We start from the raw sequence: 15,805 nt of genomic DNA, 5'->3' as shown, positions 1-15,805 counted from the left end.
TTATGACAGCCACATCTATCCAACAAACAAATATTGCATTCCTCTTACCCTTTATTTGGAGAACCGCCCTGTCGACTGGACAGGGAACTTGGACCAATAAAACAGACCACTAGATAATAAAAGCCAGTTGTAACAATGCCACTACTGTGTGTGTGAAACCGCCAAACCCATCAATTGCACTGCTGATAATCATACAAAAATGCTTCTGTTAAAGTATGTTGGTTTTCTTATCATTTGGGGACTCACCAAAAGTAAACGGGTGTCCGAATTTGGTTTCAGAGCCATAGATATGGTTGGATGTGGTTTTCATTTGCTGTTGTGTTTCTCTATTGCAGCTCTGCATGGTGTCTTTAAGTCTCTTCAGGACTCTTCTCTCCCTCAACTGTGAAGACCTCATGCTGCAGCTTGTTCTCAGGTATACCTGCACGTACATGTGTGTCTTTTCACCCGAAGGCTTAAATAGTCTCTATTTATATAGCGCCTTTATCCATAGTGCTTTTTTCCAATGTATGTTAAAGTTGTACAGTGCAAATTTCAAAAAAACTATTTTTAGCAGCCTCTGCTGGTCATTACCGTCACTGCAGGCCGTTCGTTTATTACTGCGTTACCCAGAATTCCATTCGTTTTCACCGGAAGACGGAAGTGTTTCAAAAAGCGTTCTTTTAATTGTTTTATATATATATATATATATATATATATATATTTAATGTTTTACCAGACTCCCCAATACATCCCTGACCTCCTTCACAACCACGTTCCCACCCGTTCGCTCAGATCCAGCGATGCCAACCTCCTCAAATTCCCCACCAAAAAAACAAAGCGCACCTGGGGTGATAGGGCATTCTCCGTTGCAGCACCCACCCTCTGGAACCCACTTCCACCTCACATCAAAACCGCCCCCACCCTTGCCGTGTTAACTGTTCTCCTACCACCCTAGTCTCAACTTGTGTTTTATTCCCTGGCCTTCTGTAGACTTTTAACTTTTTAATCTCTGTATTTTTTCATTAAAGTTGTTTTGTCTTGATTCTGTTCCACTTAGTTTAGCCTTGTAAAGCGACTTTGAGTACTCAGAAAAGCGCTATATAAATCCCAGGTATTATTATTATTATACGATCTGTGGATCGTTTCTCTTAGCCAGTGGAGCTTTAGTTACCGTGAGCTGTGTTTTCTTTTTCTGTTTTTTTTCGTTCTTCAAATCATACAATCTCTTAAAATCAGTGTGAGTTTCCTTTTTGTTATTAGCGCGGTAGTTCCTGGCCAAACAGGAAACCGGTGCGGTAGTTCCTGGCCAAACAGGAAACCGGTGCATTTCCGCTTCCATTTTCCGGCCAGATGACGTCATTTTCGCGGGAAAGCCCCCCCCCCCGACACCGTTCAATAGAAAATATATAAATAAAAGGCTTTCGAGGTTGAAATTCATGGAGTGGGTGTTGTGAAACATTTGCCACTCACAAAATATGTACAATTTAACTTTAGTTTTATTGAAAAGGTTACCTAGCATTACTTTAACCATTGACACATACAGGGCATTCACACAGCAACTGGAAATCATGCAAGGCCTTCCGTTTCCCAAACGGCCACACTACCTCCCGAGCCATAGCCGCCTGGCGTGAGGTGTCAACCTCACTGTCATTTCACATGATTGCAGTCTTTCTCCTAGATTCAACAACTACCAGGGGAAAAATGTCCAAGGCTCAGAGTAGAGAATCACTTTTCTTAAGCGTAGGTGTGTGTTTGGCCCCCTCAGGTATCTGCTGCCCTGCACCCACGTCATGCTGAGTCAGCGCCGCGCTGTCAGGGAGACCGATCTATACGGGAAGTCGGCAGACAAGTTCCTGTCACTCATCCCAGAGTGCTGCCGCCTCAGCACAGGGTCCTCTGGTGAGCGGGAGGATGACTCCGCCTTTTGGGGCAAAGGTAAGCCAAACGGCACCACATCAGAATAGTTTTATATCCCGAGTAGGTTTACACGTTATATAATTCTTTTCTAGTCTTTTAAAGGTAGGGTAAGTGATATTCTTTGGTTAAAACAAAAAGTGTTTTGTTAAAAGGTTAAAGCACTATATTCTGATAGTAATCATTGCTATAGATTGTTTGTTCAGTAACAGGAGTCTCCCCGTTAGAGATGCGCGGATGGCCTCTCACGTCACCCGAATCCGCATGTACAAATGAATTATCCGCCCGTTATCCAACCGCAATAATTATATTATCCAATTTAAATATCCGCACCAACCATTTTTCCTGTATGTCAAAATATTATTATTTTCTGGTATTCCCCGTTAGTTTTAGTATTAGTTGTGCCGTGCGATGCGATCACAAAATGCATTGATTTAGCCTATGGAATGTTGGTGTGTCTTTTCTTTTTTTTAAACCGGTGCTGCGCTGAACATAAAGAGCGCACTGGTCTGCTGCGCTCAACATACAGACTCTGTGCGGCATCCAACATACAGGCATCCAACATAGATGCGGCATCCAACATAGATGTGGCATCCAACATACAGAGCGCACTGCTCTGCTGCGCTGTTCAGCGCAGCACCGGTTTAAAAAAAAGAAAAAAGACGCACCGAGATTCCATAGGCTAAATCAATGCATTTTGTGATCGCATCGCACAGAGGCTGCTCTACACACTCACACAGACACAAGCACGTAGAGATTTAGCTATTTTATGGATAGATATATTAGATGTCATTAATGTATTTACCGCAATATTTCACCCGCGGTTTATCCGATATGAATTAATAATTATATGTGATTGACCTGAATCCACCCAAACCGCGGTTAACTGCGGCAACCGCGGCTAAAACCGCGATCCGCGCATCTCTACTCCCCGTCTCTCCAGCTCTTTAATAAACAGAAAATACATTTTCCGGTAGGTGTCAAAATCTCAGCCAATCAGGAGAAAGTACCCATTTTTAATCTTCATTTTTATAGTGTTCCAGTTCCAATTTTTCCTGCTCATTTCTTAGTGTCATCACTTCCAATTTCACTTGTTTAATCTATATCCTGATTGAGTTCTCTATCCTGATTGGATAAAATTGGAAATGAAACTGAAACTGAAACGAAAATGCATTTTCTTTTGTTCGTTTTATAAAGAGCTGGAGAGACAAGGAGACTCCTTTTACTGAACAAACACTATAGCAATGAGTACTATCAGAATATAGAGCTATTTAACACTTATTTTAACCAAAGAAAATCACTTACCCTACCTTTTAAGTCTGTTATACACACATCTCTATAACATCGGGGGGCCCTTAGTAGTCGGGCGTGTCAGGATCTTGACATAAACCAAGAGATCAGATGAGAGTTGGCTAGAATTAAGATCCATGAATGTCAGTGGTTCTGCTTGTAATTCTAGAATGCATGACACATGCTTGATTAGATGAAGCATGTGAATTCATTTATTGTACAGTATGTGTACAGTCATGCATTTCTGAACTCCCATGTTCTTTTTGATGCATGCTTATCGTCAGTAAAGTTCTCATGTGATGATGGACATTACTGAAAATGTAAGCGAACCAAAGATCTTCTAGGTCAGAACATGTCCTCGGTTATTACAAAATGAATGAAATGAATAAATACAGAAAACACCTAGTTATAAAAAAATTGGAAACTTTGCCACTTTTGTTTGAGGATTGTAAAGATTTCTCTAAGAGGGTTACTTAACAATCCACTGATAATAAATTTAGCCTGTTTCTGTCTGTTTTGTGACCTTCTGCAGCGCTAAACAGCCCCAGTTCAGAGTCTCCGGTCCATCCCAGGCCCAGCACCCCTAACCGCCTGGCCCTGTTCATCCGCCAGAGTAGTGGAGGGGGATCAGGAGGAGGGGGGCCCACCACACCCACCGGCCCAGAGCCGGTGCCCTCGTCGCCTCGTGGCAGCGGACCCGCCGCCTCCCACCCCATGTCTCCTGACAGCCCCATGCACCAGCAGCAGGTCTCCACAGAGTGTCTGGACTGGGAGTCGGGTTACCTGGAGTACCTCCGGGACGCCCGGCGGAGCATCGAACACTGCTCCTGGGCCTGCCGGGACTGGTCAGCCCCCTACGACGGGGAGAACCCTTCCCCGAATGCGGTCCCGCCGCCTCCGCCGCCGCCCACCTCCAACCCCTCCCTGGCCGTGTTCCCTGAGCACTTCTCTTTCCAGCAAGGGGTCGGCGGCGGTACCCCTCCGGGCCAGCAGAGGGCAGCCATCGTGGCGGCGGCGAGGTCCGAGTGGAGCAGCACGGAGCGAGACAGCGGTGAGTGGGATGTCACCATCGGCAAGAACAACTGCATCAGCCTCACGCCGCGCTCCAAGAAGCGCAGTCTGCAAAGGGAGGAGCTAATTCCTAAGCCTCTTCTCCTACCTCCGTCCTCGCCTTTGCCCTCGTCTCTGTCGAACTCCTGCCCCCCGTCTTCCTCGGCCCCTCACCTCCCCACCTCTGCTATGATCATCACTCACCAGGCCATGTTCAACGGCACCTCGGGACAGCAGGACGTTTGCATCGACAGCCGGGATGTCGGGCTGGAGGTGAAGAAGGTGAAGAGAGACTTGGGGGAGCAGCGGCATCTGGATGAGAACTCCAATCAAAACGGTGCCCTCATCACCTCCCAAACCCGCACTGCTCCACCGCAGCCTGCGTACAGCGAGATCCACGAGATCGACAACGGCGACATCAGCGACAACGCACCTCCATGTCCCAAGCAGATCGCGTCTCAGGGCCCCAACATCCAGGAGGCATCGGACACCAACTCCCTGACCACCGACAGCACACCCTCAGCACCCTCGGAGCCCGTCCTCAAAGACCAGAGCCCGCAGTCTGTCGAGAGCCTGATCAAGGAGCTCCTTGAGCAGGCGCCAGGCGACCACCAGCTCCCCGGAGACTCCAACGGCCAGGGCATCAGCATCGAGGCTTTCACCCAGGAGCTGAGAGAACTGGAGGACCGAGTGAGGGAGCGGACCAGAGCCACTCGGCAGCCTGAGGAGACCGCTTCGGCCAGGGATCCGCCGTTGACCAGCAGGCAGCAGCAGGAGGAGGAGGAATGCCTGGCCTCACCCCCGGAGGCCGAGCTGACAGCCACGGGGGCCGGAGGCGAGGCCAAGGGAGAGAGCTCCGCCGTGGGGCTGTGTAGTCCTGTCAAGCCCCTGGGTCAGCCTACCGGACAGCCTTACACAGGTGAGATATACTTGGGGATCGACTTAACATAACGGGTTGTGTGGTTGTAGATCAGCTATTTTTGCTGTACTCTTTGCCAAAGAGTACAGGGAAAAGGGGAGGGGGGCCTAGTATAGACCCCTGGGGGACCCTGGTCAGCTATAGTTTTTTTTTAACACTGCTGCTGTCTAGCCGTTTGTGGCATTATAGTAAAACAAAAGATTGTTAAAGTGTGTTAAAGTCAGTGATTGCAAAGAAGAGAGACTTGTGCTGCAAATTTGTGCTATGGGAGCCAACACACGGGCATCGATCATGAGGGCGTCCTACATCTACCCTAGTGGATGTACTAAAAGAAAGATGCATGGGGGCAGAAAGTAATGGCGAGCACAGCTAGATGTGTGGAGGATCGAGATGACTGGAGACGCCAGTGGAGTGCTCATCCAAGAAAAACCTAGAGAGAGGGACCCTGTGGGCATATTACTGAAACTACCCAACTTTAAAATCCTATTTAGTAACCATAATTATTGGAGTTGTGAAAATAGAAATAGACAAAACAACAGTTTTGTCTACAGTTCCTGTAGCAACAAAATATTTTGCGTGACATTTAAAATGTTCTGTCCTCCTGACTCCCCCATGTCCGTCCGTCCATCCATCCATCCACAGGTCCTTTCATGGTGGTTCTGTTTGCCAAGATGGAGAACATGCTGCAGAACTCTCTGTATGTGAACATCCTGCTGACAGGCATCGTGGCCCAGTTGGCGTGTTATCCTCAGCCTCTGCTACGTTCCTTCCTGCTCAACACCAACATGGTCTTCCAACCCAGTGTCAAGTCACTCATCCAGGTACGCTGGTGTCTGGTCATCTTGAATTTTAATTCTTAAAACGTTATTTTTTTAACCATAAAAGCACTTGAGCCCTAGCATCTCTTTTCTGGGGGTACTTTTGCTGAAAACAGCAGATCTACAAGCTCATAACTCGTTGTGTTGCACCACGTTGTGACCTTGTAGATCGTCTATTTTCGGGCAAATATATTTGGTGTAGTGGAGAAAAAAAGAGTACAGTACAGAGCCGACCTGGTCATCTAATTATTTTAATAGGGGTTTAAACCCTTTATATTTTGTTGTACGACTAATAGTGAAAGTAGAAATAGAAATAACATCTGCTATTTTTGTATTTTCAAATATGTTGAATTGTTTTATATTTATATTTTTATAAATATAAAAGAATGTCCCCTATAATGACATGCCCAAATTAATTTATTTTACTGCAGGAGGTACCCACATGTGTCAGAGAAGAATGCTAACAATAATAGACGAATACTATCTGGCATTCCACTTAGTCACATCAAAGTTTTAAAATCAGATTTTAGATTCTAATTAGGATAATGGCATATATAGCAAAAGCAAACGTTACAGACTGTTTAAGTTATAGGTACACTTGACCAAAATATTCTGGCATAATTTATAGTTTGGTATAAATGACAGCATTTCTGTCATATTCCTTTGCAAAATACCACCCGTACTGTACTTGATACCAATACTAACTTGATTTGATCCCAGAGCCAAACAGTAGGCATCTCCTCAGCTCATATTACAGAGTTGTGCGAGGGTTTGTCCCTAGATACCCCCCACATATCCATTAGTCATATGAAGCCCACACAATTCTGTCTACTGCTCTCTGCTGCCCCCTACCTCACACAGCCAGTATAGTCTCCTTTATACTGTCAGTATGAAAGGTTACGTAAAAGATACTCGGTGAACTACAATCGTTTGCAGATAGAAAATAGCTCAAAGTTATCTAGACTGGAGACATTTTACAGCCTGCCAATTTGTCTAATACACATTCTGCCCTCAGGTGTTGGGTTCTGTGAAGAACCGCATCGAGGCATTCGCTGCCTCCCACGAGGATTTCCCCGCCATGCTGAGGAAAGCCCAGCGGTACCTGGCAGCCCGTAGCAAAGTAGACTGGACAGAATCTCCCATGGCGGCCCATACACTGAGACGCTCCGACTCGCTAGGTGAGCACAGACAGAATGCATATAAAGAATAAACAAACACACAGGCTTGGCGCTAGCTCGTAGCACGTCGCCCGTAAGAGAGGTAGCAGTAGAAATAATAAATGAATAATGCGGCCAGGACTCCATTTGAGATGATTTGTGGGGAATAGTGCCACCTGTGCTTGCTGGGCTCGGTAATGAGACGGTATGGGCCGTGGACCCAGCAGGAGGAGAGCGAGAGGAGATAGCCGTCATATGGTAGTGATGTCTGGCTATTAGAGCCTGGCAGCCATGGCAGGGCTCCACGCCGATCCTATCCTTACTAGGATATTCAATCAGCCTACGCTCTGAGATTCCTTTTGCTTTTCATGAGTTGGCGTCTGTGGTTCAATGACTCAAAGATTTGATCAAACTTTTATCAAACTTAACCCATTAAGACCTGGAACTGTCATTTTTAGATTTGAGCTAAAAAGCATTATTTTACACTTTGGGCTATTCAAAAATAGCAGATATACAAGCTCATAGCGCGGCACCGAGTGCCGCGCTACGAGCTTGTAGATCTGCTATTTTTGAAAAATCGTGAAAATGTGTGCAAATCTTCTGAATATATATATATATATTTTTAAAGCAAACATTTTTAACTCAAATCTTTGCTTCTGGGGTCCCTGGAACAAAATATTTTGATGGGGTTCCGCTAGCCTGGGTGCCAGCCTGCTTCGCTACGTTCGGCGGATTTTTTTTTCTCTCTGCGCTTCTCAGTCTGGAATGCACCCAATTGACTCGTCTTTCAGAACTACACAGGAAGTACACAGGAACTACATATGTTACGTTCGGCAACGTCGTTGCTGATTGGATGTTGTTCAAACGAATGACGAATCAAAACGATCACACCGTTTTTTTTGTCCCGCCCCGCACCACAGACCAATCAGAAGCCACGGTAGGTTTGGAACCTTGGCTGCTGTGTCCCGCCTCCTGGAGATAGGAGGCATTCCAGACTGAGAAGCGGAGAGAGAAAAAAAGTCCTTTTTCGCCAAGTATTGTATTTTGCCGGCCAACTGTTACCAGTCATAATGTAATACCCGTCAGGCGTATGCGTGCGTGTGCACCACCCAACTGATCGCTACACCTTGTTATTGTAGCGTTCTTTGCACAACTTTATTATACATATGCTGCACTGTTCCTGTAGCATAATCTATACTCCATCTCTAGGAGGTGTCGCACAGAAGGTGGTCACGGAAGACTGAAATATCTTCAAGCTTTCAATATATCTAAAAGATTACACCGCAACCGCATCGTGTGGCGTAAGCTTGTAGATCTGTTCTTTTTGGTCTGCAACACCATCATACTGCACAGTATAAACTAACTTGAGCATGTTTCGGGCTTTGCATGTCATTTTACGTTTTTTTCTGTTATTGTTATGTTTACCGTTTCATGAAGCCAAGGAACTTTCCTGCAATCTGTCAAACATTTCTTCCATCAGTTCGCTCCAATGTGCTCTCCATGTCAATGACCGAATCAGAGATCCTTCAGCAGGCTACTCTCTGGAAACCACACTGATGATTTGCCAGTCAATATATGCTCCTAGAAAAACATTAAATGTGATTTTAATGGCCATAAATCAACATTATCGTAAAATACATTTAATAGCCTAACAATAATTATAATAATAATAAAACAAAATCTCTAACTACTTTCAATTGCCAGCCACAATGGACAGCACTATTGATATTTAACAGCCAATTAAGATTCCAGTCGGCCAATGGCCTGCATACAGTTTACCGGGGTAATGGAAACCTTGCTTTAAATTTGACTGCAGAGCAAATGCTGTAGCTTTTCTCCTTCATAAGCAGTCCTAACTACAGCAGATGTAGTGCTGTTGTTGTGACTCACAGACCATAGTGACTCACAGACCAAACGCCACCATCTCTCCCCGTGTTCTAGTGAAGAGCCGCAAGCCGTCGCTCGGTGACCTGATCCTGCGCCACACCAACAGCCCCACAAGGGCCCGCCACGCCGCCCAGCTGGCCCTGGCGCACGTCCGAGACGGCGGCCAGTCACTGCACAGCGCCCTGTTCCGGGGCGGGGCCACCGGCGGAGGAGGAGGCGGCGTAGGGGGGACGTCCTCACTGGAGAAACAGGCGGAAGCACTGCGGGTGAAGAACGCCGTCTACTGCGCCGTCATCTTCAGTGAGTTCCTCAAGGAGCTGGCCGCCCTGGCTCAAGAGCACGCCGTCGCCATGCCCTTCCCTCACAGCCAGTTGGCAGAGGAGTAAAGGTGGGGGACCCAACCCGTCGCTCTTCCAGCTTCCATTAATGGCTTCCTGTTTGTGCGACTGCACAAAGCACATACGGGGGAGGATTATCAATGAGCTCCAGCTGTGGCCTGGAAACCTGCGCTGATACCCTCCTGCCACCTGAGGGCAGACAGGAGCACTGAAAAATGGTCGTTTTGCCATAGTTAAGAAATGGGTCGAGTCAACAGTGACTTGAACAGTAGGAACATTGTAGTCAATTGCAATTGCAGTTTTTCTATTGAAATTCATATAGGATACCTATATATAAGGAGGAGATGGACATGTAAAATTCTATGATACTGTGCATATCATGTATATAGTATTTATGTATAGATATTATACACAGTAAATCTCAATAGATGCTCTTGATTTGGGAGCTTGTATATACGCATACCATGCCATAGTATAGTGCGGCAAATTAAAGCCGCTGCTAAAGGAAAATAGGTGCACACACTTGGTGCTAGTCTGTCCGCTTTCCCTTTTAAGCTCAAATCAAGTGATCGCAGGATATTTTAAGGCTCGTGTAGAAGAGGGGTTTTCCTCCCAGAAGTTTTAGACAAAGACCCCCAACTTTTTTCTTTTGTTTGGCAAGAAAGGAGCACTGACCATAGGCTTTTCAATCAACTCTTCCTTAAAGTATCCAATCAGCTTTGCGCATTTTTCTAGGACAAGCCCTTTGTTTTATTTGATCATTTTTGACATGGTATCACATCAATCATGGATAGAGCTGGCTGTCTTCCATCTAGGACACCAGCCAACAGGAAGTAAACCGGCCGATGTGAAGTGGTGTTTTTTCTTCTTTTGTTTTTACATTTTCAACACATACCACCTCATTGTTGGAGAGACTCGATATCTGTGAAAGGAGTAAGACATGAACGAGAGCGGAGGCGTGGGAGAGAGTCTCTCTCACCCCTCTGAATCAGTAAACCAGTATATACTGGAAAGACTCTTCAATTTGTGGTTTTATTTTATTGTATGTAAACATCTCTTGAACTTTTGGTTTCGACGTGCTTTCTTTTGTACACCATCCATTTTCTAAACATATCAGTAACATGTGTCCATGTGTCTTTTATACTATGTGTGTGTATGGTTGAAGTCACATTGTTTTAGGGAATGACTCCTGTCTCAGAGCTGATGGCTCCTCTCCAGTCCATTATGAAGCCATGCATCTGTTGTCACAGGGAAGATCGGAGAATTGAAAAGGCAGCGCCGACGGCTCATAGTTGTCTGTGCTCCAATCTGAGGAAGAAGAGGGAGTCTGTGAGATAGAAGGGAAGTGAATCTTTATAGTGAGCATCGGCATTCAAGATCGGTGATCTCTTTGAACTTTAAAAAGACTGCTTCATGTGGCGTTCATTGATATCTTTTATGAAGCGGATCTTTGTCTCCAAAAGCCAACTTGAAACGAAGCATTTTAGAGCGTTCTTCAGTTCAATTAGCCCACTCGCGTTTCTCACCAACTTTTAAGTTTAGTCTCAAAGCAAGTCATAAACAGAGACGGGACAAATTGCAGACGGCAAGAAAAAAATATTCGGAACCGAACATGCTGCTATTTTTCGTTAACACTAATAACCAACTTTAACCAGTGCATCAGCTATTAGCCTCATTTCGCCTTTTTTCTGTCAGGTACCAATTGTAGATGTGTGTCTGAGGATGTGGAAGGGTCAACATGGGCTCTGACCATGCCAGTGTTGCAGTGAGCGGCTTATTTATTCTTTGTGTTTTTGAAGTTGAGAGTAGTTGCAGCCCCACAGTGTTTGAAGATTATCGCCAAGACACTATAATCACTTTAATTTTTTTTGTTTGTTGATTTTTTCATTGTATTTCAAGGTTTCAAGTGGTGTGTGGTAGTGTATGATGTAATGTATGACTGCACGAGTGTGTTTGAAAGTCCATCTGAGACCCCAGTCTTTGTGAAACGATCCAACTTTGCACATACTAGCCATGCTCTCAATGTCATTCTTAGCAGTGGAACCACTGCCTGCCATCATGTCATACAAAATCTAATTTCTCAAAACTGAAATTGGATATGCCATCGTTTTTTTTTGACAAATATCATGCCTTGTCAATAAAACAAAAGCCATAGCTGCGGTCCTCTGCTCTGAAAATATCATTTTAATAATTGATTATTAGTGACACATTTTTGTAGGAAAAAAATGAAAAAAATGAAACCTCATTATTTTGTGTGACAGAACAAGTTGTTTTAATTTGTATAACGTGTTGACTAATATTTCTCATGACAATAATATACTGTAGGCTCATTTTATCTATATACATAAGAAAGTACTTCTAAAAGAAGTAGGTGTTTTGTATTGCTCTCTGTCAGGGTGCTAAGCTGAAAGCGTTCCCTCGTGGAGAAAGGGGGTCATTTCACTGGCTAGTGAGTCATCACCTGCCTGTGGATATCAGGCCCTGTGGTGGTGCTGAGCAGAGCTACTGGTTCACTCCCAGTTCTCGCCAGCAGCTATTCAGATTTGCGATGGAGGAGGAAAGTGAAACACTCCGTCTGTCCATCCAACCTGCATTTCTTCCTTCTGTTAAAGAAAACATGGCTCATTTGTTCCTACTGGGGAGTCCATGATGGAGCCAGATAGCCCACGCTATTTGCTGGATTCCCGCTTTTGCTTTTATTTATCTTTGTTTTAAAAAGGGAGATTATTTACACCTTTTTTAAATCACTGTCAATTTATACAATATGATCAGGTTTGTTGATGGTTAGTTATATGTGATTGACTTGGACAAACATTGTAAGGGATCATATATCAGGCTATTATCAATGTTGTATTGTATAGTCTTGTTTCATGAACACCAAAGACATTTTATATAATGAGGAGATGCCTGAAACTGTTTTTCAATGCCCCTCTCATGGATAATCGCTGTAACAAGTGATGAAAATTCACAAATTCAAATAAGCAATCATTGATTGTGTATGCAAATTCTGCATAATTGTACACAATATAAACGCTATAAGAATAATGAATCCTGTTCATTTACTGCTGTATATCATTCTCTATCGTCTAAAACTTTTTTCTTTTTTTTAACAAGAATTAAGATGACCAATAAAAAAAAGAAACGCCAGACAAAGTCTGCAGAACGATTAAAAAGTCAAAAACTACATTGGAATCCAGTTTTGCTTTGGCCATTGTCTGGCTCCCATTTAGGATCGTTCTAAATCCTGGGTCCTACAATTTCTAGGAAGTTTAAGAATGGATGTTAGTTCTTGGTCTGGCTCATGAGAGGTTAAAAATCAAAGGGACCAGACCAAACTAAGCCTTGAAAGTCAGCCAAATCCATAAAAAAATAACATTAGATAATGAAACCAAATGTATGCACCGGCTGAATTATTAAAATTATACAAGAATACAAAACAGTCATTCAGTATAATTTACAATAGTTTCTAAATTGCTAAAATATTACCTGTTTTTTTTTTCATGATAAAGGCTTACCATGAGATAACTCCTAAATGCTTACAGAAGTGATGATAATGTATGCTGTTAAACTCATACTGTGTAACTTTATTAATTAAGTTATTTTTGATATAATATAATCTTTGACTGGTATATTTTCCACAATAACCACTTCACATAAATGTGTTTTTTGGCATCTTCTCTAAACACTTCATGTTTTAAATTTGTAAGTGTTGGCCCCCGACAGAAATGCATTTGTTTAAGTATTATGGTTAGAAATACAATTTCTGACGACGTGTTTGATTTATATAATATCCTCAGCGTTCCCTCCGTATAGACAAACGCTGTAATGACATCAGAGCTACAAGGGACGTAAAACAGACTACTTACATGAATGTTACACAGTATGACTTTAAAGGAGTAAAACCTTGATATGAGCTTTACATCAAAGAAAAATAATAATGACTTTCTGGGAATTGTTTTAATGGACACTTGGACATACACAGTAGAACTAAACTCTACATCCTTTTTCAGTGCTAACCCAATGGCTAATGTGGAAAAATTAACAACATTGTCAATTCAATCTTGTGTAACACCAGTGAAGACTAAGATGGAGTCTTAGACAAATTCAGTAGAAAAAGCAGTAATGAATGTGATTCACATTCCAAACAGTTTTGACTAAACAATTTTACAATTGAAAGAACAAACCACCATTGTCACTTTTTTAAAACATTTTCTTTTTGTTTGTTTTTAATTTCTTCAGAATGTATACAGCATATGCCCTGTTCCATTTATTTCCATTTGGATTTTGACAATTTGCATTGCATCTTCATGTGATCTTTTTTTCCTTTGAGCTTGACTCCTCACCCCCTCTGAGATTTCTCCCCTGGAATCTATGCAAAACCATGCTCTGGTGTCCTCCGCTGAAGCTGAAACAGGAGATGGACTGAGGAATACATGTAAATAATGTATAAACCAATGGGTCTACGAAATGCAGTGGTGAATGAATTAACCAACAGGACTGAATGAGAATCACGCAAAAATGATGTTGAATGTTGTCAGAAATATTTTTCTATATTTTAAAATCATTAAAAAAAGAAGAAAGAATACAGTTGTGGAAAGATCTGTAAAGAAACTCTAAAAAGGGAATGTTTATTAATTTATAAATGTTTTACCTAGCAATACTGTACATGTCCTCGCCTCTTTTTTCCCCCCCCATTTAAAACCTGAACTAATGCAGTCCTCCTCTCTTGCCAGATGGACTACATTGCTGTTGCTCGGTGTGCTTTCGTTGTGAGTAGGTGGCCTCTGTTTAGTATACATAATATCTGCCTCCCAGCCAGAAGGCCGGGAGGCAGGCATTATGTTTTTCTATCGTCTATTTTAAGAAAATGCCAAAAAAGAATGCACACATTGTCCGATCAACCCCAAATTTGAATCACACATTGAGAGGCATCTAAAGGCATAGCCAAAAGGGATTTCACCTAGATAACTTCTGCCCATAGGGGTCACTACAAATGCAAAAAGTTGCACCGTTTGTCCTAGAAACTTCCCCCGCAGCTTCCTCGGGTCCTGAGGGCTGCAACCTACTGTATGACTTACACAGCTCTGGCTAGGCAACCCAGCCTGGAGGCGATATGCGCTCTGCGGAGTGCCCCTTTCTAGTTCGTAGATGCAAAATGACACATCCTGCTCTTTGTTTACCCATCCCTACTGTGAATGTGTATATGTCAGGCGTACAGTGAAAATAAATTAGTATCCCAGTCTCATTAGATGATGAATGATGACAGTAGATTTGTTCAATGGATAATAGGCTAATATAATTATGCTCGTTTCTTGTGCTGGAAAGGTTGCTCATTAATAGTCATGGGCCGTGGTAATGAAATATACTCGTGACATGTTAGGCTTCATGAACTATCAGAAGGAATTTCTCAGGTGTGTAAGTTGAGTCGAGCATAATTATTACACCTTTTACAAGTATAACCTTTCAGTAGGAATTTCTCAGATGTGTAATTTCAGTTGATCATCATTATCACACCTTTTGTAAGTATAACCTTTCAGTAGGAATTTCTCGGAAGTGTAGTTTCAGTTGATCATCATTATCACATCTTTTACAAGTATATCCGTTGCATTTGTTTTAGAGAAGAGATGGGTCCAGATATAGGGTGCTGTCATGCATGTGTCATGCAGCTCATTAAATTAAGTACCTTATCAAACCCTATTTCCGTGAATGTAAACAACACCCTATTTCTGGACTCCGCATATAGCTGCACTCTGCAACTGTCATGATGATCTACCCCAGATTTGAACCTGGGTCTATGTGCAAGTGCTGATTTTTTACAACCACCTCAATTGTATAAGTTATATTGTATTAACATACTCATACCATGCATATTGGACAAAATAACATTGCATTCACACACTAAAAAGTGACTGTACAGCTTTAACATAGGAGTGTGTTATTTCAATGGACCTTTTAGCCCCAGGCTAATTCATACAAAGCCACAGTGATATCTGAGAGGTGACACTACATTTCCAGAGTGCATGTAAATCATTCAACAGGCTCTAGGAATAGAGGTAGTTTAGGCTAATAATCATTTTGGACTAATCTACATTTCTCTCAAAGCTGTTGGTGAACAAGTTATGAGGATTGAGAAACCTACCGTTTTAGGTCTTTAGAGATGAAACAGCTTTACCAGTGAGTTTTTCTCAGAACAATGACAATGTAATATTTTACATTTTAATTTCACTGCTTTTATTACTAACAATGTTCTATTGACCTTAGACCAGCACAGACAGAGAGAGGGGATAAACGTTAGCCACAATTGCTATGCTGCAGTACATTGAATGAGACCGAGTAAAGTTTGAATATGTTCTCCTTGAGTTACTAATGATTATTTTGCATGTCAAAAACTGTTTAAGACTTTGAAAGTGGAGATTAGTTCTATAAGATCCTGTGAACCCCGGCCGTGCA

The 15,805-nt window shown here is 42.9% G+C and overlaps 1 protein-coding gene across 4 annotated transcripts in view; it reads left to right on the top strand.

Annotated features, from left to right (window-relative positions):
• Positions 1–13,969, top strand: part of fhip1b (FHF complex subunit HOOK interacting protein 1B) — a 38,096-nt gene extending 24,127 nt beyond the window's left edge. For all 4 annotated transcript variants that reach the window (XM_084083976.1, XM_084083977.1, XM_084083975.1 and 1 more), the window contains 6 exons: positions 336–415; positions 1,748–1,917; positions 3,719–5,155; positions 5,798–5,976; positions 6,989–7,151; positions 9,072–13,969. In XM_084083976.1, the coding sequence (XP_083940102.1) occupies positions 336–415; positions 1,748–1,917; positions 3,719–5,155; positions 5,798–5,976; positions 6,989–7,151; positions 9,072–9,403 (2,361 nt within the window). In that variant the 3' untranslated portion in view covers positions 9,404–13,969. The remainder of the gene's footprint in view (positions 1–335; positions 416–1,747; positions 1,918–3,718; positions 5,156–5,797; positions 5,977–6,988; positions 7,152–9,071) is intronic.
• Positions 13,970–15,805: the final 1,836 nt, after the last annotated feature.

Source organism: Gymnoscopelus microlampas (assembly GCF_963454915.1).
Source record: "Gymnoscopelus microlampas genome assembly, chromosome: 17".
NCBI classification, from domain to species: domain Eukaryota; kingdom Metazoa; phylum Chordata; class Actinopteri; order Myctophiformes; family Myctophidae; genus Gymnoscopelus; species Gymnoscopelus microlampas.
The sequence above is the reverse complement of the archived record's forward strand: the minus strand, read 5'-3'. Positions and strand labels throughout refer to the sequence as shown.